Genomic DNA, 22,956 nt, shown 5'->3' on the forward strand with positions numbered 1-22,956 from the left:
CCTCACAGCCAACGCAGGACACAAGATGGTAACAGTTCACACCTCCTTTTGGGTTGCTTGAAGAGCTGCCCTCCACAGCCTTTGTATCTTTTTAGAGACAACAAAGTTGGGTAACATTTCCATTGATCCTGCACTTCTACCATTTCACCAAACCACAGCTAATGCTCTCTAGCACCTATCCCTCTGACAGTTTTTCCAGTTCAGGAAACCATTAACACAACTTGCTCTGAAGCAGGTATAACCCAATGCAAACATGATGACACTGACAGGTCTCATCCCAGCGGTGCCTTACCTGTCTTCTCCTTACCACAAATCTATTATATTTTAATAGCATGCCTTACTCGCTCAAGACTCATAACATTTTAAATTCTCTAGTGGTTATTTACCACATCAGCTAGAATTAAAAAATAGCATTTTGTCGCTCTATCCTGGTCTCTGGGTATCTCTAACATCACACAACCGAGTGCAGTGACAATAAAGCAGCTCATTGTAAGTAGAGCAAAAGAGCCGCAGTCCAGCATTGAGCCCATCAGACCCATCAAGCCAACCTCCACAGCGTACTGCACAAGAATACTGTTGAATGTTTTATGATCATGTACCAAAATATTTATTTCCCAGCACAGTGATGTACCACCAACTCTGAAGTACTATAATACGTCTTTGGTCTGCACAAAACCATTCAAAATAAGTACAAAGACAGTAAATTAGCTTTTTTTGTTTGGTTCCCAGGGCAACCTCTGCACACAGCAGGGCATGCATGTCATTACTGCTATGAAATCCTCATCTATTCCTTCTAGTCTGAAGAGCTTTGGCACTAGCAATGTGTGTTCATCTATCTTTCCAACAGCCTGCAGATCCAGACACTTTCCTAATCCAACACCACTATCAAAGACATCGCCTCCTTTCTGTGCTGGAAGATTATTATGCCTGGAAACCGCACTCAGCAGTAAACCAGAAGGCTTGTTACAGCAAATTACAGTAGCCTTGTGTATTCAGCGTAGTTCATTAGCCCGTCTCTTCAAATATTAGATCAGTATTGTCAAATCCTCTCTTAACGAAGGCATCTTGAGATTTTGAGCAGGCCTACAGCTAGTCTTCAAACACCATTCAACACCCAGCCACACTAGGTTTTACCCTTCTGCCAGGGCACCCACAGAACTCCCATTTATTTTCCTCCTGCCCTCCTCAGCTCCCCAAGGGAGGGACTGCTCCATGAAGTAAGTGTTCTCTCCCCACCTGGATTTGATGCTCACCAAGATGGAAACAGTCCAATCAGGTTCAAAAAAAGCCCAACAAAAAACCCACACCCAAAAAACAACCCACCACCTCTCCCCATCCTTGCAATAGTGCCTGGGATAAATGGTAAAGAACTTCTCATCAGCCTATAAAACCAAAAAAGTTGAAGTACCCCACTGAAACCATAACTTTCTTCCTAGGAGTAGGAACTAGAACAAATAATCTCTAGAGGGCAAGCGTGATGTAATGAACCAGTCTGGAGACTGAGGAAAGAATGAATCACCAGGCAAAGTATGAGCAGATAAAACCTCTATAGGGACATAAAAGCCCTTGTAGCAGAGGCCAAAACTCCTCTTACAGAGATACACAAATACTTTCACTGCCTCCTCTTTCCCACCCTTAGTTTGAGTAGAAATAGTCCATGAAGAAACAGACACATCATAGTATATTTAAAAAAAAAAACCAAAACCACTTCCGATTTAAGCAAAATGCCTTTTTAGCCTCTGGAGTTGGAATTCTGCTAAACCCCACAAACCTAAACCAAGTCTGCTTTATGCAGAAGCAGACCTGACAGCACTAATAAAAAGCAAGAGATGCATGTCAGTCTCGTGTAGCACCCAACACTCAGAGCTCTGACAGCAGCCAGCGAGAGGACTGCCCATCCCTGTCTAAATAGCTCCCAGGAGAGATTTAACTCACAGAATGTTCCTCCAATGTTACACCACGGTACACTCCGCTGTGGTGGCTGTGCATCTGCTAGCATTGTTTCCTCAGCTGGGGCAAACAGCACCTCCAAGTCTGCGCCTGTACTCCTACAACCACCTAACACCTGGTGCCAGCAGGGTACAAAGCCAGGAGGTAAACCATGGGATCCTAACAGCATGCCAGGAACTCGCACTGTCTACATTTCATGCATAACATGAAAATCACAGAGAGGTCTTTTTCTATCTTGACATCTGATGAGGGTGATGGAAAATAGCACCAGAAAACAGCAGAATAAAATAGGAAGTGATATATAGCCCAGAGGACAAAAGGACTGACAGATTTCATTTTTTATTCTATATGTATTTACTAGCACTTTACCACTGTCTTCCCTCCAACTCCAAGGGCAAAATGAGTGATCAACATGGACAAAGGGGCTCTAGCCTGTTATGACCACGTAATTCAGTCTGGGTTGCTAAGTGCATCAATACCTGATGACACAATCAGATTGATGGTGGGGCTAGATCTATTTTAACCCCAGCAGATTTAGCATATCTGCCACTCCCTGGGAACATTAGTAAGGTGACAAGAAAGGAGCAAAGGGCACTGGCATCAGTAGGCTCTTCAATTCAGCCTCGTGAGGCCAAGTCTGCAGTATCTGTATATGCTTCTGCTGTCTCTGTTCCTCTTTTCAAATCCAGCAATCATTAAGAAAGCCATCAGAGCACAGGAAGTGTCTCATGGCAAAGTACTCTAAACTAGAGGCTAGACCTTCAGATCTGAGAAGCCCACGTAGAGGACAACTGGCTATGTGTCATAACACAGCATGGGCAGCGCGGGACAGATGGATTTTACTGGCATGCTTTAGTTCAGGAAGAACTGAGAGATGATTGCTTAGGCAAAGAGAGACATGAGAAGCAGGAGCCTAACTAAGAGCCAAAGGGTCATTTGTGTCCTCATTTGCGTTTCTGGAAAATGACTGCCCCCTCTCCACTTTCTTATGACCACCTTGCTCTAGCCAGCGCTCCAGTATGAGAAGCTAACCTTCCTGCAGGCAACAACACCCACTGCCATGCCAAATACAGCCTGCAGCTTCAGGATTTATTTTCAGCTCCAATCCTCACCTGAAGAAAAAAAGCAAATCTCTTTCCGCCTCAGAGTAGGAACTAAAAATCGTAAATAATTTAGGTTTCTTTTAGTACACAGAAGCTTTTAACCATTATAAAGTCAGCAGCCCGTCAACCAGAAGGTGATGCTGCAGTGGATTTCCAGGCAAACAGCTACAAGAATCAGGTTGATTGTCTCTCACGCAACAGTGGTGGCATTTACATTGTCTGCACTCTTTCAGAATTGGGAACAGCAACAAAACACCACAAGAATAATTTCATTTTAACTTAAGGGAGCAGCAAGTTATTTTCCATGAGTAGGATGTTCCTTCCAAAATGGCATTTTTGTTAGATTGCCTCAGTGAAAATCCTACAGTGCTTCAAAGAAAAACTGTTACTTGACAACAGTGAATAATGTCACTAATACTAGGACAACATGCCTTAAAATACGAAGTTTCAATGATCTAGCCAGATGTGTCAAAAAAACTAGCTACCTCTGTGCTAGGGACTTCTGCTGTTCAGTAACAGGCTACGTGTATACACAAGTCCTTGTGAGCTCAGGCCCCAAAGAACAGAGGAAAAATAAGAGTTTTCCTTAAGGCCACAGCTTACAGATCTATTAATTATTTATTCACACAATACTTATTTATATGTACTGTGCAACTGTTCTTCATCTGTGGCCTCAGACCAACAATAACCAGTACCCAGACAGCCTCTACTGAAAAGCAACATTGCAAATAAAGACAATTGAGGCAAGTACGTCTCCTAAGACATGCTGGTGGTTTATCAACTCTGATTAAGGCTCCCGAGGTTCACAAAGCAAATTAAAGACAACTCACAACAGGTGTGTTTTGCTTCTCTCTGCAGGCTTTGTATGTTCTTCACAGCCCCAGGTGTGCAGACAAAAATGTAGATGTACATTCAGTTTACAAGCTGTTGAACCATCTTTGACACAAGATCCATGAGTTTCATGTCTCTGGGACAGTTCCATGGTCTTTCAAATATTTATGTCAACTCTTCTCCCTAACAGGGGTCAATGACAGCAATATGGGTGGCTACTGTATCTGCTGAAAAATATCTTAAGAAATATGGGGAAAGAAAGGACTTAAAGCTAGAAGGAACAAGTCAGAGGACTTCAAAATAACTTTAAAAAATATATTGTAAGAGGACATCAAGAGTCAGCTTTGAGATACGTCATACACTTCACCTAAAAGTTAAGGAAGAAATCCAGTACAATGACACCCAATTATTCACTGTTTACTGCAAACACATAAAACAACGTGCACAATCTAAGCAACTCCAGAGAGTCAAAGAAAAAACCAAGTCTGAGAACATCAGAAGAGATCCATACCTAGGTTTAACCGGAGAGGGAAGGGACAAGAAGATAGTAGAGAAAGAACTAAGTTCCAGGATGGTATTTTCAAGGTGGTGACATAATTCAGCACTGCACACAGCAACTCAGTTAGGAATAACAAAATTAAAATGGTTTGATACTGTGGTATCAAATCACAGTACTAGAATGGTACGTGACCCTGATGGTCAGTCAAAGCTCTGAAGTCTCCTAACAAAACAAAAATTTATTGTCCCCTTAATTACTGAAAAAAATAGTGAGAATTTAGATGTTTTAAAATTAGTTCAGATGGCATAATAAAAGCACCATCTCTGGCTAATCCTAACAATGAGGTCTATAATTTAAAGCCATTAGGACAGACTTCCATGCTAGAAAAACCTTGAACTCCAGCTCCCAACACTGGGAAATTTTCTTTAAGCATCCCTTTGTCTGAGCTGATAGAATCTGTGGATATCCATTTCAGCTGCTCCCTCTACTCATGCAGAGGCTGACCTATTCAATATTTAGACAAGCATGAGAAAACTACAGCTCTGTGTTATTCTCTTGTATGGCCTGTTGTTGTGAAACATCAAAATAAATACCATGGAAGAGAACTACAGTCATTCCTCTCAACATCAGAATAAACACCACAGAAGCGAACTATAAACATTCCCTCCATAGAAAGTCTGCATATTTCTGTGTCACCAGAGTTTGGAGTATGGCTGTGCAGAGCTGCAGAGCAGGTTTCTCACAGAAGTTTGGAATCAAATAATAATAAACATCTCTGAAATATCTAGCTTACAATCCAGAACACAGGTCCTTCCTTAAAAGCATTAACAGAAGGAAAAGACCTTGTAGTGTGAAAGCCATTTGGGTTATGCTACAGAAGGTCTTAATGAATGATGCTCTGCCACTATAGGAAAACTGATATGACATCCAAATCCTCATTGCTGGGGTTGTAATAATAATCCCAACATCTTCAGTCCACCGATTTGAGAAATTCCCAGCAGAATACCACCATTTGAACAGAGCTGGCCCACTGTTACTCCATAGCAAGCCTTGAGGTTACAAAATTCATTGTTTTTTGTAAAGACATCTGTTGAAGGCACAGGAAGCAGTGCTGATTTTCAGCATGGAACAAGAGACAACCTTCTCAAAAAGTGTTAATTTTCAGAAGACGAAGTTTGGGAAGAACACTAGGAACATGCATGCAAATACACTGATACACTTACTTGACAGCTGAAGGGACCAATCTGGAATACATTAAGACCGTGTTGCCATCTGTCTCAGTTTTTTGCATCCTATTCTCTACTCCAACAAACATACTACCTCAGGAAAACACCACGTATTTAAAAAAAACCCAAACCACTCAAAACAGATGACTTCAGAGTTTAGGGTGGCATTCTCTGAACATCAGCACTAGCCATTTCACTTTGAAGACTTCTGGAGCATCATAGTTCTCACCCAAGGAACTAAATCCTTCGATCCAGCTGTTGTACTATACTGTATTTGGTAATGCTCGAAAAATCTGGCCAAGAAAGTAACAGCTATTGGGTTTCAAAGGTTATTTCAGGTTTACAGATATTCCCTTAACTCTTCAAAATAAAAACTATTACATCTCCCTAATGAACACATTTAATATAAAACTCAAATTCACATAGATTTAGATTAATTCTGCATTTATTTATATAGAGGTGGCATAACGAAGGCCTGCTTTTATAGTCAGTTCACATGTAATAGCTACACCCCTTAAGCAGCTTTGCTGTCTGTTTATAAGAACATTCCTTACTAACCTGAACAATGTATTCTAAGGCTAGATCACGAGACAATTAAGTCATTCAGATAGTCCACATAATTCACATGAATGAAAAATCATCTAAAAGTATAGCTGGCTTTATATCACAGCTAGAAAGGCAACAAAATAGTCCAATGCACAGTACCAATATGTGCAAACTAAGTTCAAGCCTGATCTTTTTGTTCCTTTCCAAGAGATAAAGGAAAAAGACTAACTTACATGATTCAATTCCTAGAATTTCCAATCTGTAGAATATTAACTATCTTCATTAAACTAATAATGAATCTAATCTTGTTTCTTCTTCACCCCACAGAGTTAACAAACTGTTCAAGTTTTTCTGCAAAATTTCCAGGCTTTTCTTTTGGAGAGAGGGGTAAAACCAGAAAAACTGACTAACCCAACTTACTTACAAAAGCTGAAGCTCTTAACATAAGAGACCAAGAATTCAGTCTCAACACATATAGATGTGCTTATAAATTCCTGGTTAGAACTAGTTAGAGATGCTACTTCTGCAACATGGAAGACTTGGACCAAAATCCTCCCTGCTTTAACAAGCACTTAAACACTGCTTTTTTTATGCCTGGAGTGCTTTAAGCACTGTACAAACTACTAGCTATTAAAAAGCAGAATCTTCCTCCTGGTTTTAACTTCACTGCAGAAGGTACCTAGTTTATTCCAGTGCAGAACAGGAAAGTGCAAGTATTTTGAGGATAACCTATTCTATCAGGGAATCCACAACATAAGAAATGTTTACCCTCCGTTTCCCCTGATTTTCAAGTGATGACTGAGGGCATGAAAGAAAGGGGTGTTAACTGAACCTTAAAGTATGCCTCCCTAAACTTTTGTTTGAACCAGAGTATTGCATTAGTAAAAGCATCCTAACCCAACATAAGAGTTTGAGTAAGAAGCCAGCATCCACCTTTAACAACCTGTTCCAAGAGACAGTTTCATGGACTGTTACATTTATACCTTATTTTTCCGTTTGAGCTTGATCAGCACTACTACTCACTTTTGCAATAAGCCACCTGACTGAAGTTATTCCCTCCCCCAATGTTGTATTTTTCTCATAGATGATTAAAACAAGCAGCCTTTTAACCTCTTTAAGAGGCTAAGACAACAGAATACCATCTTTCATGATGGAGTGTGTGCTGGTTTTGAATGAAGCTTCTTTGATTTTCATGGCTTCTATAGCCTTTAGTAACTGACTCCACTGTGTATGCTCCATCATAGTACAAAGAGAGATGACATAAATCACACTGTTCTTACTTGATGATATTTTATAGGTACACCCAGCAGTTGCCCTAGCTTTCCCGAAAACAGTGTTGTGTCACAAGCATAAAAGTGTAACTTGTTATCCATAATACACCATACATCCCTTTCAGGGTCACCGAACAGGACAAACCTTCCCAATAAGTATTTGCATGCTTTATTCCTGAAATGATAGTTTTACCTTTGGAACTGCCAAAAAGGATATTATTTGCTGTTGCTTGGCTTACATAGTACCAGGGATTATTGTATTGTAACTTAACCTTAAATTTCAGTCAATAATGGAGACATGAGACTTGAATATCCACTGCATACACACACTGCATTGTAATATACTGCACAGGTATTAGAAGTAGGTCACTGTTTCTACAGGGAGGGCTAGAGAAACAAAAGGAAAGAGTGCTAACTTTATGCATTTTTAGAGGTAGTTTTGCATCTAATTCAAGATTCCATCTCACAAGAGGCAACATTTTTAGTCATATTTACATTAAGACATTACAGTAAGTGCACAAGTACATTCTTGAAGTTAGCAAGTTAAAAAGTGTAACAGAATATATTATGCCCAAGAAGATAATCTTGCTTAAGTAGTAAAGCCAGTGCTGAAGCAATATGTCGCAGAACTTGTAGAAATTACTTGATACACTGGAATATCACCCATGAAAAATACAGAATTCACAAAAAGGAGCCTTGTGAATGTTTTAACACAAACAAGGAATGAACAGCTGCAAATACGTAAGTCTCTCCAATTCTACAGGCATACTAACAGTATGTTTTGTCTGGCTTTGCATCATTGCTGTAAATGAATGGAAAATGGATAAAGAGCCCAAACGGTCAGAGAACAAGAGATCGTATCCTAGAAGTGCCTGCTATTTTTGCCATCCTTGAAGTAATGCTAAAAGCAACATCAAGAACTAAGCTAGACACTTACTTAATGCATTAGTATCATAATCGATTTGTTACCAGAGTCCTGCCTCAGGAAACTAGTCCTGACTCTTCAGGCAGAGAACATGGGCTAGAAGCAGAAGTGGGGTTGGATCTCCTCGCTGAATGAGGCTAAAAACTGTAGAGTTAACTATGGCACTGAAATAAAAGAACAAAAGCTTTAGCTAGCTAAAATCACTAGAACAAAGCTTTACTATAACATCAAGACCACAAAAAAAAAAGGAAAAAATAGCGGGCCCCATTCTACATGGTACCAGCTGGCATTACTTCAGTTCATTTCAAAAAAGATCATTTGTCTTCTCTTAAAATGTAAGACATTGTACTGCAGAACATCCAAGCAGCCACACAATATTTTTATTCTGTCGTAAGAACTTATCTGCAACTGTGTAGATGAAAAAAAAAGTCTTTTTTAAGAAAAAGGAAAATACTCCATCAGAAAGCTTTGCATGCGTAAAATGCTCTGTATAAGTTAGAAATGTATTAACTTGAAAGTCTAACATATCCAATTTTGGAAGCTGACTCAGTACAGGAAAACAGTTCAGATTTATTAAGACAAACACTAAAATACAGCTTTTCAACTGGCAAAAGTATGATGCTAAAGAGCATTTGCTAAAGAATCACTAAATATTACAGCCAATTTGAAGTTTATAGCCATGTTTTTACGGCATCGAATATAATACTTATAGGCTATGTGGCAACATTCTTTATTAGGTTGGAAAAGATGAATCACAAGAAAAATTGTATTAAACCAGTAAAAAGGGGAGGGAGCACTAATTACTTTTCCACATGGAAAATACAGAGAAAGTGCCATGCTAAATTTAGGGAAAGATAAAGTTATATTTTAAGACTATCAATAGCAAGTGGAAGAGGAATTGTTTTAGTCCAAAAATGGACTTCGTTGCTTATCATGAGTTTCCTCAACTAAGCTAATCAAGACATTATGTTGCTAGCTGTATCATCCTCTACGCTCCTATGTAAAAGGACCACATACGAGCTCATGAAACTCAGTGTCAGGCTATACCTAAACTAACCTTAGTTCAGCCAATTATCAATAAAAGCAACAGACAGAATAAGCACTTTGCACAAAGTCTTATGCTTGCTGTATGACAGAAGCCCTGACTCTTAACAGGAGATATCGAGCAAGGTACTTGGTCATGATTAATATGCAGACATTTGACACCCAAGAGAGTAAAAGGCAAAAGTATTAGACTCATGTTATGACTACAGGAAATTAAAAACATACTGCCACAGTACCAGAGTTACAGGTCAGAACTGATTTACCCAGTAATTCCAGACTCAAATTTATAACATCTGCTTGGCTACAGCACCTCTTTCAGAAAGACATCTGCTATTCACTTAGGGGACACAGGGCTTTCCAGTGATCTTCAGTACCTTTCAAAAACAGCTTTTCAATGAGTAATTAATTACAAGCAGCTTTTAATTCAGCAAATACACACTGATGCTCGGGAAACTAATTTAGGCTGCCAACTCTCTCGAAAAGACCTGGAAATTGCTTCAAGTAGAAACATCATCTGAAGACTTTTCTGTCTCCTGGCAGATAGAAACTAGCACCAGGTGTCCTGACTGGCATAAACACTAAAAAACAAACCAAATATGAAGTCCTTAAAAGTCTGCCAGATTTTGGAACACCATCTGCCACTTAATCAGCTGCTATTCCTCCCCCTGCCATACAAGCTGACACACACATCACCACACTCAGATAATTCCAACTTCTTATTCAAGTGTAGTCTGCAGTGATACACAGAGACAGCTGACACCAAAAAGGTATCTAACATGAACCTTCCAGAAAAACCTGTTGTTCTGCACGATTCTTCTATTTATTTTATTTAAAGCCACAACACATGAGCTTTAATCATTACTTACCTCACTGTGGCTAAACAGCAAAAACTACATCCAAGTTTCATTGCCATACTTTTTTTTTGGTTACACTTAAAACCTCCTTATGCTTCACTGGAAACAGAGTGACAGACAGCACAGACTGCATATTCTAAGAGCTGGATAACCAGAAGACAGTAAGTAGAAAAAACCCAAGACTTTTCTCCATATCCCTTGAAACTGGAATCAATGATGGCTTATGGTATTATCTGTTGCAAAACTGTTCTTCCAAGAAAAGAACCAACATAATGTATAAACCTAATTTAAGTTGCACCACAGAACATGTAAAAATGCATTCAGAAAACTCACCAGAACCCAGACAAGATCGGCTTTGGTGTCCATTTCTTCCAGGAGTACCTATGAGGGAGAGGGGAGGGAGAGGGTGTCTTTTTTTAGATTCTTTCCACATAAGCTCCTCAAAACTACACAATTTCAGTTTCCTTCTTGAAAGAAACATGCTGATGGCATGTTCAACAGCAAGATTTAGCATTATATGTTTAAACTATTTGGAAAATGGATGATGAATTCACAATAAGCCAAACATTTTTTTCCATTACAATTATCATACTTCATTTAAGCCAGGTTGCACTGTTTCATTTTACTCCTTCATAGAGGACCACAGATAATAAAAAACAATTGTCTATACCGGCACCATAGTAACTTTTTTCCCCACCTATAAACTCCAGTTATTTTATCTGTATAAAGGAGGTATAAATTAACAGCACTCTCAAATGTGCTGCCCATCAAGTTAGATATAAATGAAAGCACTGAGAAGGTTAATCTACCCTTACTGTACTGTTTTAGAGTCATGTGAAAACTGACCTAAGAACCTCATTATTTTGACAGATATGAATTAAATGAAAGCACTCTTTGGGACTGCTAGGTATAAGTGCAAAAGTCATGTGCAGAATTTTACAAAAGGTCTGTTGACAACACCTATAAGCTTTCTTCAGGCTTTACAAATAGCGTGAGATCCTACAGCAGGTATTTCAATAGGAAACCATCTGCTTTGTACCATTACCAATACTTGTTTCCCTCACCTCAGCCAGTCTCCAAAACTACGAACTACAAAGAGAAAGAGCAGACTGACCATCTCAATTACTCCGAAGTCATAGAGCATAGCTGCTCTTTCTCAAGACAGAGGGATTCAAGAATATAACTGAAAAATTTACTTTACCCAACTGTTGATTACCTCTAGCCTCACTGACTTTCCTTGCTGAGTGCAGTGGCCCAGATGATTTTGGTATGCACTGGTTCAGTGAAGCAGACCTAGTCTTGGCTCCTAGAAGTAGAAGCTTAGATCAGGTTTAAGAGTAGAACTATGTCAGCAATTAAAGACATGCCTAACTACATATTTACAGTTAAGTACAAGATGCACAAATCTACTCAAATAAACACAGAAGGAGACACCTTCTAGAAAATTTAAGCTATATTTAAACTTGTTTGCTTTACCAGAACTCACATTGGAAGAAATAAGAAGGTAATTTTAATAAAGCTGATACGCAGAAGAAAATATTAGTAAAACAGCTGCTACACAGCTACGGAAACACTGGCTGAAAGCGACCTCTGGAGGCCAGCTATCCAGCCTCCCACTCAGAGCAGGGCCACCAACAAGACAAGATCAGTTGACCATGCTTTTGTCTGGTTGCGCCTTGCACACCTCCAGGAAGGGAGGCTCTACAGCCCCACTGGGCAATGCTGCATCTCCCACTCCACAATTTGAAATCATTTGCCATTGCCACATCATCCAGTACTACAAAGAAGAGTTTGGCACCATCACCTTTGTAGCTATCCTTTTCAAGTTATTGCAGACTGTTAAAATATCTCCTCTTAGTCTTCTTTTTGCCTGACTACACAAGCTCAACTCCCTCAACCCCTCCGCACAGGTCATGTGGTCAGAAACCCTAACCATCTTGCTAAGTCTCCAGCTGACCTTTCCAGTTTCAAAACAACCCTCTTGAACAGGGAAGGCCCCAAAACAGAACAGAGTAGTCCAAGTAACATTGGGACGAAGGGGGAGTACCAGCTTCTTCTGGCCACGCTGCTCCTGCAGGTGCTGAAGGCACTCTTCCAGTGCCCAGGTCAGTAAAGATGTTGAGCAATGCATAGTTGTCTTGCATATGTTGGACCCCAACAGAAAGCATCAGCCTGTCAGACAGCCATATAATTGTGTTCGTTTCAAAGTGATTTACAGTTTGTGGCAAATTCTGTTTCTTTTCACTGTTTACCATTTTAAAGCATGTCATTATAGTGTGACATTCAGCAGGCATCTCCTCTATTTATTCTCAATTATGTCAGATACCAGCTTAAAACTTAAGCCTAAAACAGGAGCATAGTACTTAATTAGGTTTATCCAATTACAATAACCAGTTCACCACAGAGATGGTCAGAAGCAAGCTGATTATAACTAGGATTTCAGAGAGAGAGAGACAGAAAGCTTATTTATCTGCTCCCATTATGTCCTTAATTTTGGCCAGAGAATGAATTGTCAACTGCTGTTTGTGGCTTGAGTGGAAAAGCACTGTTGGCTGATCGAGGAGTCCTGTCTCAAATAGGAATAGGAACCAGAACAGTGTTTAATACAAAGCCAGAAAGTACATTTAAATTAATGTTTCCTTTAGCACCAGATGATGAAGCACAGTTGTCATCTCCATCAAAAATTAGAGCAAAACCTCGGCTTCCACTTCAGCCAGTAAGAAGAGTATCAAGAAAAAGCAGCATGAAGAGCTAAGCTGTTTCTGCGACTCTTTCCTTGGAAAGATGGGACAATGTCATTCATCTATGAAAGACGACACTTCATCTAGTAATATCTTATTCAAAAAAAATCCCCATCCCTAAAGGTCCTTCCTGTCATGAAAGGGGTGAAGATAACGCAAAGTCTGCATGAGGACAAGGACAACCATACACAGGATAAATTCAGGGTAGGTCTACCCTGCTGATCACCAGCAGCCACAGAGTCTGTGCCTGAACTTTGTGACAGAAAAGAACTCTTATTAAAACAACGTAAACCCCATGCAGTGACATCTGCCATGTAGCAAAGTTCATTTAGTCCCTGTGGTGTGCAAACCTTAGCCATATCACAGTGCAGACCTCTTCCTCATTTACCTGAAATATCCCAGTCAAGTATGACAATGCAAATGACATTTTAGCCTTCCTGTGAAATCTTACAAAACTTGAAGCACCACTGATGTGATTTTACTTCCTCACACTATTTTCCAAGACCACTGTTTAATAAACGCTGCTTCAGAAGGCAGCCACCTGCAAAAGGTAAGGTACCCTAACAGTAGTAACTATAGTTTTACTCTACCTACAAACAGACCCATATACCTTTTGGAGTTGACTTCAAGGAGTGTAATCTAGGTCTTGGTACTGCTTTCAAAGGGACAGATCCTGAAGTACCATTCTGGCAGGCTGGTTTTGAAGGCCATTCTCCATTCTTGATGATGACTGTGGCACTTGCAGCTGCAACACAGAAAGATGAAAAATTTGCTCTAGGCAGCATCTAGTTTGGGGAAAATTAAATCCTAAAACAAGCATGTTTTACCCAAGGCTAAAGTTAGGAGAAACATGAGTTGGAATAAAAATATTATGACCACCTCTGATATCTTCAGTACAGACAGACTGGTGAACTGTAACAGATCAGTCTATGACTTACAAACACTTCTCAGAACTAGACATACAGCTTTGAACTATCCGTAAGAGGGGGGGATATATAAAAAAGTATATTGATCAAGATACATAACTAGAAGTCTGATCTTGCTGTACAAAGCAAACACAGAACACATTTCAGTTTAAACCAAGAAAAAGCATCATCAGTACACAAAGACATTCTGGCCTCAGAATTGACTGTTAAAAACAAAAAACAAATAGAACTCAGACAACTTTCTCATGCAACACCTTCCTCTGTTCTCTCTCATTTGAGCTGAGCGTGCCGTTTCAATGATACAATGCACACACCACCAGCAGACTCTGCACTCCTTCCGCCCTCCTTGCGGGGCACTAAAAAAAAAAACATGTGAGCCAAACTGCATTCACCAGCTACCAAACAAGTTTTAGGAAAGGTTTCTGTAGTCTCTGTTCATAACAGCAACCTCCTCAGTGACAGCAGACCTCAGAAGACCACCACCCCCCCCCCCAAGAGAGAGATGAAGTCATATAGCAAAATACTCTCTGCAAAAAAGGGGCAGACAGATCCAAATTGGGAAAAGCAGGACAATAAGCAATTGCTACCTCACATCAAAATCAGGTTTCCAGCTAACAGGGCAGTTGCTATAGAAGACATTTTGTTCCATTTCAGAGGAACTTAAAAAGATGTTTGGGTTTAGTGTCACAATGAAAATTTTTACTTGAAAAAAGAAAACTGAAATTTGGGGAAAGCATTGTTTTATTTTTCCAGAAAAAATATATGAAAATACTTCTGAAGCAAGTATAGATTGAGTACACTTTGGTTCAGGTACTAAAAAATTATGCATACTGACACATTAAAGAGTAAGAAATTGACATTGCATTTACCAGAGACAAGCAAAAATTAAGTCACACTGGAATACTTTGTCACACTGTTGCTTTTTTCACCAGTCATTAAAAAAAAAGGGGGGTGTCATATAATATCAGGTTTGCCTCAGATTAGTGTTTTAATGAGGTTGATTTTTTTTTTTTAAACGCAATGTGAAATACATATCTAATGTATTGTTCACTGAAAGATGGAGCATATAGTCTTGAGAGTATTTTAGTGTCTTTATATGGTTTATGCTAGTGCATTTAAGTTAACTGCTTCAAAAAGATGCTTTTTGGCCACTAATCAATACATTTTCAACCACAGAAAGAGGGATAAAACTGCTTTCCCTTTTAGAAACATATGCAACTGAAGTCCTCCTTTTTAAATAAAGTTGGAGCCTCTCGAAAAGCACAAAAGCTAAATATTTGCAAAAAATCTATACATGAGGAACAATTTGCATAACACATCAATAACAGTTACTCTGGGGGAATCTGACCCTGACCAACATCAGATGATTCAAACCAATTTGTTGTAGCAAAGCATGAGGCCTGAAGCAGTCCTTAACTTTTTCTGTAAATCACTAAATTAAGGATTTTTGCTCAGAGTTCACTGCAAGCAGCTAACAACTGCCTACAAACAGCTGTGCTACTTTCTTCTAAATCAGATGCATGCCATGGAAGTAACACTTTGGGTAAGCGAGCATACTTCTGGTGCGGGACTAGTTAGGGCACTGTTTTGTCCTATTAGATGCTCTGGAGTCAGCTAACCAGGCTGTGTGTAGAAAAAAAGACAAATTTGCAAAGTTTGGTCACTATACAATTCAAAGATGGTTATTCATAGAATTAGGAGTAGCTACTACAATCTTGATGAAAGATGGACAAGTATGAAGTGATCTCACCCGAGCTAAGATCTAAAGGGTTTAAAAACGCAACTCATTAGAAGAATTTTAGTGAAACATTGACTATATGGAAATGCAGCTCCAGGTCAATTGCCATGATCAGCTTTTTAGCTTCTGAAACACTATTTCCTTTTTATGCAATTATTCTAATGCAATTCGTATTTGGATTCTTGTTCTTAACCTCAGAGTTTAAACATTTCAGCCTGTTCAAATGATAGTATTTTCAGCTCAGCACTGAATTTGAGAAGATTTCTCTACTGTTAAAAATTCAATTTTTCAATGCTCAAACTGACAAGCTTGCATGCAAAATATGCTTTTATTAACAACAACATTTCAAACTCTTTGATTTCCAAACTTCTCAAATAGTAAGTCTTTTTAGAGAAAAGAATCATAAAATTCAAATGATCATTAGACAAAAACACCCCTAATTTTGCCACAGGAAATTACCAATCCAAGGACATCCCATAACAAAGGGCTGAGCTGACACAGCAGGAATAACACTCTCTTCCATAATTTTTTTCTTCTCCACTAACACAAGGCAAACTCCTTGAACAAAACAAGCCAAGCGACTTTGTCAATTTAATACTGTTAACAGGACCACAATAGTTTGTCATAAATTTCATGACATTCACAGCATAAGCCTCCCACGCTGATCTTTGTGCGTCCCACCAATCTAAAAAACATTTTAGGCTTACACAGATTCCCCCCCCCCCCCCGACATTATTGTATAGTAGACTAAATGAGAGAATAAAAAACAAGAACAGCACTGTACTTAATATTAGAGTACAAAGTAAATTCATTAGTTCTTTCCAATTTGATTCAAAGTCATAAAAACTTCACTTTACTAACATATGATTATATGTAACCTAAACTCATTATACTCACAAAACCTGACCATCACACATAAATCACTCATCAAATGTAGGAAATTAACTAAAGAAAAAAAATCATCTCACAGAAAATAAGCAAGTCAAAACACTGCATACACTTACCAACCTCCACAAAACAAAATACATGCTTTAAAAAAAAGAAATAAAAAGGAATACAACCTACTTCTTTTCCCAGTAAACGTGGCTAACAAAGGAATAATACAAAAGCTGTAAGATCCCACTACTAGCAATGTCAGTAAGGTAATATCATAGTGGCTTCCTGAGTCAGTCGGTGGTGTTAGTGTAGAATTGATGAAAATAATAGGAGAAAAAATAGTTTCTGTGCAACTGCGGAGTCCTCCTGGTATAGTCATTTAAAAAGGATCAAAGCAAGCTTAAAGCCAAAGAGACTGTAGCCATGTTCATCCTCTCATATTGCTCTTGCTTGCTCTTCGTGAATCGGAGTGGAAAAAATTGGAAGCTTGAAGGCAGTGGACAAAACAGATTAAACCAACTAGCAAATCAGGCTAAATAAGGAGTCATCTGTTAGGATACTTAATCTGAATACACTGCTTTGTTATGAAGCGATGACCCTTTCCTTTGTTACACGAGGGAGTAAAACGAAGAGAGGACAAAGCTGCTTAGGAATTCCAAATACAGTCCTAAACCTGAACAGCAAGAGTCAACATGGCTGTCACAGTAACCGAACCGACCTGACAACACAGGAACATGCACTGCATATTTTATTACACATACTCTTATTCCTTTGAGGAATATGTTAGGTCTTAGTTTTTTAATGAAGGCACTACAGGGTAAAAAAATAAAAGAAGGAGAAAAAATTTAGTTATATACGTATGTATGCCTATGCGCATACATAAACTATAGACATATGTTAAATCAGTTCTCTTTTTCAGCCCACTGAAGACAGATTTAAATGACATCTGGCACAAAGGAAAGGCTTTTGCCCAGTCTCCAAGATATAACAGATGATGCGATAGCAACAGAGTATTTCAGTGTACTCATTTGAATACGTATAGCTGAGAATACTGATGTGTCCGACAGTCAGTTGTGTGTTATTTCCTTCATATTTTTGCCCCTAGAACGGATTTGGTTCAGGTCATACACCAATGCTTACAGTCACCTTAGAAATTACAGAAGTCTACCCATGCAAAGTTTTACCTTCTAAAAGTAGTTTCACTTACCTGCTTTTGATCTCATCTACACATTATTTCTTAAAACTCTGAAAGCAGACAATCTAGTTCAAAAAGAGTATTTAATATCAAAAACCTGTAACGTGCTGTTCCAAATACTATGACAGGCAATCCACCCACACCGTTCAGACTTATTTCTTATTACATTATATGTAAACACAAGGAAACTTTTGCTCAAGAAGACCCGGTGGTTTTGCAATGTTTCAGGATGGAAGAGGAGCTGTACGGAAACCTCTTCTCAAACCAAAATCCAAGGCTCAAAGCTCCTTCAGGTGGCAACTCTCAAGAAGGAAAGTTGTAAGTTAAAGAGGCAAAAGTAGTAAGACCTAGAACTAATAATAAGTAGTAAAATGAGAATTAACACAGGCCTTTGTCAGACAGGACTCCCTTCAAGGGGATTTTTTTTCCAACAAGCAGTTAATGCTGGCTATCAGTTAAAACCAGTAACCCTGACTGATACTTACAATTACTGCTGAAAAGACTTCGCTCACTCTGAGTGCTGCTGACTGATGAGATGCTAGGTGTTCTCTCAAGCACTGATCTTTTGACAGGCACTTTGGATTTGGCGAGCGGTTTACCAGAGCTAGCCCACGAGGCTGGAGAATTTTTCACAGAGACATGCTTCTCTCTTGGCGAAGATCCTATACCTGTCAATTGGGGGGGGAAAGGGGAGGGAGAGAAAAGAACAAAAGGAGTTGGAAAGAAGCTTAAAAAACTGCTTCTTTTACATATATGCCTACAAGTTAAAAGATTTACACATTAAAAATACATATAAAAAGGCTTAATTACCTCATATTGACATAGTAAAAAATACTGTAAATGCAGGAAAAAAGTTCCAAGGATTTCAAGAATCCCGTTTTACCTGCACATTGACCTCAGGAACAAGTCAAGAACTTTACAGACTGACCGTCAAGGCAGACATTCGCATGCACAAAAAGTTGTTCTAGAATTCTCCTACCTCTGTGTATTATGGTTAGCTTTACTGGCAATCCCATAAAAATACAATCTCCGGCTCAAAGACAATCCAAGAAAGATTCTTTTGTTTGTTCCCGCCCCCAAAACAGAGATGCCCCCCATTTGACAGTCCTTTCAAGGACAAACACAGCACAACAGTATCAAACTGTTGTACTCACACAATATACTGAAAACTGACTAGTTCTGCAGAACTAGTTAAACAGCACTCCCCAGAACCAAGTTCTTAATGGCCAACTGATGCAGACAGATTTTTGCATTAATTACTGTTTTCATTTGAGCTTGTTGAATACAAATGCCCAATAGCTAAGTTAATCAAAGAGGAAGAGAATCTATATAGGAGACAGGTGTGCCACCTTCAGACAGGAGCTTACTCTTGTACTAACAAAGCAACTACACTTTCTGCAAGAACATTTGAGCTTAGTTAAATTAAGCTTTTAGTTTATTTCCGAAAACTGTGCACCCAGATTAAAACTACAATGGCCCAAAGGAAGTTATGTACACACAGACTTGTCTTTCCAGCACTGAGTTGACTCCTGTCAGCTCTTGACGTCAAGATTTTTATACAGTCCTCTGAATAACTATGGAAAAAAGGTTTTTGTTTTTGTACAAAAGCAAAGAGAGATATGGAAGATAAGACTTACATATTTTTTTAAAAAATATTTTGTTATTTATTATAACATTGCCATTTTCAAGTCCGACAGACATAGTTTATCTTACTTGAAGAGAGACAACTACAGTGCTTCAGATTTGACTTAGAACAATCAAGTTTCTACTTAAAGGGAATACCCTTCCCTTTATTCTTGTCACTATAAACCACATTTCAATTTTGCTTACGCTATGTAAGAGGCTGTTGAAATATGACAAAAATCAGCTAGTAATTCCCCTTTATTCAACATCAGTTTTGCTGCAGGATCTCCACTGTTAAATACCAACGACAAAGAAACCATCAATTTGCACTAAGACCAAGAAAGCATGACAGTAAGGGGATTACATTAAGATTTAGGCAAGAAAAACACTTAGGCCCAGTGTCTGCTTTTCAACAGTAGGTGGTGTGACAGGATTAGATAACTTGTCTCAAAACGTCCCGTATCAAGCACTCAAAAACAGGAACAGCACTAGTAAAGGAAGGTACGTCCAAGCTATTTCCCTCAGTTCAGATCAACTCAGTAACAAAAGAGAAACACTACATACAACATACACTAAACATGCATTAGGATATTATATAATACTAGTCACTGAACATAACACACAAGCTTCAATGAGTCATTAAACATGCTTTACATCAGACCTCTCTTCGGAGGTGCACTTGTATTACTTGTTTGGCATTACTATGCAGAACTGTGATTCTGTATATGGCTTTACTGTAGCCTGGTATTAAATCTCCAAGACAAAATTATCAGCCATATTTTACAATTTTTTCTAAGTTACTGCAGCGGACACTTGAATATATCCAACTCACTAAAGAGCATCCAACCTTTGTCATGCTATGAGAACACCGTAAACCACAAGCTCACACTTACTGAAAACACCTCTGAAACACAGCACTCCAGACAACTTATCTGAAGTAATTTCTGTGTTTGGAAAAAAAAAAATTCTGTGACATCTAAACTTCATACAACAAATCTGACAGCTTTCTAAAGCTTTCCAGGTTGTTTTCTAAAAGCCTGTTTCATTAATGGATCAACATACCAGAAGAGTAATTAATCCAGACCAGTCAAATTCCTTTTCTAAATAGCCTCTCAGCAAAACAAGGTGCAAAAAAACAAACAAACCCCACCCCCAAAACAAACAAACAAAATGGCCACTATACAAACACTGCATGTTAAGTTTGTATGACTAAGTTAAAGCTTTACATTTCAAAAGGCACCCAGAGGAACAAATGCAGCTTATCAGCTGTGTTTTATTGTTTGAAGATGAGGGTAGCACGCTTGACTGCTATTGTGCTAGACTCATTCATGCAGTTCAAAAGGTACAGGAATGAAATCCTGTTTTCTTCACAGTGATTTTCTCTCAAGAGGAGTCAAGACAAGCATCTGAAAATGCTCCGTCTCTTCTCGTACAGCATGTTCCTTATATATGATCTGCAGCCAGCCCAACTTCTCTGCAGACACTGGAACACAGCAGTGTTCTAAACCAGCTGTGAATTCAAACCCATTCAGCAAGCACAGCAAGCTCTAGGATGCCCAGTTTCAGAAGCACGTCAAACAGATGACCTTTGCTCTTTTCTTAGTTCCTCTACTGCTCGGTGCTTTCCTATAAGGCTTCCATTAAAATAATTACTCAAGCACTCAAATACATTTTTTTCAATAGCCCAGCTTGAGGGAGAATTTCTTTTTTTCTTTTAAGTCATGACACAAGATCATTAAGCAACTACTCTAGGTGTTACCTCAACTAACAACAATGGTTTTACAAAGTAATTTTGTAAGTACCATTCCCTAAAAATGGAGTAGCACAGAATTAAATGCAAAGGTTTTGAAGACAGAAGCAGGAAAATATGGTATATAAACAAAAGTACTGGAAACAAGCACAAAAGCAGGATATTTAGTGAACCATTATTACAAAGACAACAAGCAATAGCGTCAAAGTAACAGGCTTTCATCGGTTATTTAATCTAGTCACTGAAGTGGAATACTAGAAATATCACATTCCTCTACAGTGAAGTAATGAGTTGGCAATTCTTTAGAAAAAAGCCTCTATGCAACAACTACGTTACTTCAAGTATGTTGAAGTATCTCTTGTATTGGAATGGAAATAAGCAAGGAACAAAGCTCATTTTTTAAGAGGCTCTGAAGTCAGATTTCATATCCTTACTCAAATAATCATCCTCTCATATGAATCCCTCGTAGGTGGTTATTGTTAAGAATAAATTAAGGCTTCCTTTAAATAGCACTGGAGCCTAAAAAATTCAAATTGAGAGAATAAACATATGCTATTAGTAGTGAACTTAGGACTTCGTTGACATCAGGCAGATCGTAAAGTTGAATATGTATTCACCAACTCTGAGATTCCATGTCCACTGTTTCAAACCATATCGACACATTTCACGTCTAGAACTGAGCACAGAGCAACTGGCATTCACAGAGCTATACAACACCTGGAAATAAATGGTTGGAAGCCTTTCCCAAACAGAAACTTAGGGCAGAATAAGTGCAAAAGGAGTCTTTGGAAGGATGCTTTTTGTTGTTGCTGTTTTTGTTTAACCCTAAAGCTAACAGTAATAGTTGGTTTGGCCTTTCATTGCCTTATCTCTTGAATATGTTGAATTTTGGATTTTTGTCTTATGCTTTTCTGCTTTTTCCTGCCAGTTCTAAAATAGAGCCCTCTGGATTTTTAAAGTGCTAAACTTCTTAGCTTTTTTTAAAAAAAAAAAAATTTAAGCATGATGAAAAAGCCCAGTCTAAGCCTACAGTACAAGGTCTTTATAAAGCAAGGGGAGTAAACCTTCAAGAAAACATGTTATTTTTTGGTATCTATTGAAAGGAGCAAGTAAATCATGTAAGGACAAACTGGACTTTGGTATTGTTTCCAGCAGATGGATCTTAACATAGTTGTAAGAGCGCTTAGGGTTGCTATTTTGAGTACTGTAAAGCAGTAGCAATACTAAGAGATTTCTGATGGCTGCAAGCTCCCCAGGTTGCCTGATTAGCCATTCAGCAATATTAGTTATACTATATTATGCTATACACACACCAGTGTTCCTTCGAGGAATCAAGAGTGGTTACAGCACGTTCTGTAATTCTACAGAAAATCTACAGGTAACCTCTTTCTAGTCATCTCTCTCTTTTAAAGTCTCAAATCACTACCAAAATTACCAAAGAAAAGGCAGGACACAGCTATATTATGTTGCTAGTAATGCCTAAACTGCTAAACATAAACATGGACAAAACCAGGGAATGTTAAGTTACTGCTGGGTCTTGAAATATTTACATGAGAGAGATTTATTTGTTTAGAGGATAACAGCTCATCAGAGAACAATTTATACATTAAGGCAACACCCAATTCCTCATCTGATGCAGACTTCCCACAGTATTGTTCCCATTCACCTACAGTGCTTAGGAAAGTGCTCCTCTTCAGCACAGGTATCAAGGAACCAGCAGCAAGTTAGTGCCAGAAACATAACTGGGCTGCCAGCAGCCATGTGAGTAGGTATTCATGTGTTCCTCCTCTTGCAGCTCAATATTCTCAGCCTAAAACTGTAAAACTGATCTTCAGTGCTATAGACCATTATATTAGCA

At 38.7% G+C, this 22,956-nt stretch overlaps 1 protein-coding gene across 1 annotated transcript in view; it reads right to left on the bottom strand.

Moving 5' to 3' along the window:
• Positions 1-22,956, bottom strand: part of MTUS1 (microtubule associated scaffold protein 1) — a 124,117-nt gene that overhangs the window by 55,708 nt on the left and 45,453 nt on the right. Inside the window, exons 4-7 of the mRNA XM_076336329.1 lie at positions 18,211-18,393; positions 13,601-13,735; positions 11,466-11,555; positions 10,583-10,630 (exon numbers count right to left, since the gene is read on the bottom strand). Of these exons, the coding sequence (XP_076192444.1) occupies positions 10,583-10,630; positions 11,466-11,555; positions 13,601-13,735; positions 18,211-18,393 (456 nt within the window). The remainder of the gene's footprint in view (positions 1-10,582; positions 10,631-11,465; positions 11,556-13,600; positions 13,736-18,210; positions 18,394-22,956) is intronic.

This window comes from Aptenodytes patagonicus, chromosome 4, assembly GCF_965638725.1.
Source record: "Aptenodytes patagonicus chromosome 4, bAptPat1.pri.cur, whole genome shotgun sequence".
NCBI lineage: Eukaryota > Metazoa > Chordata > Aves > Sphenisciformes > Spheniscidae > Aptenodytes > Aptenodytes patagonicus.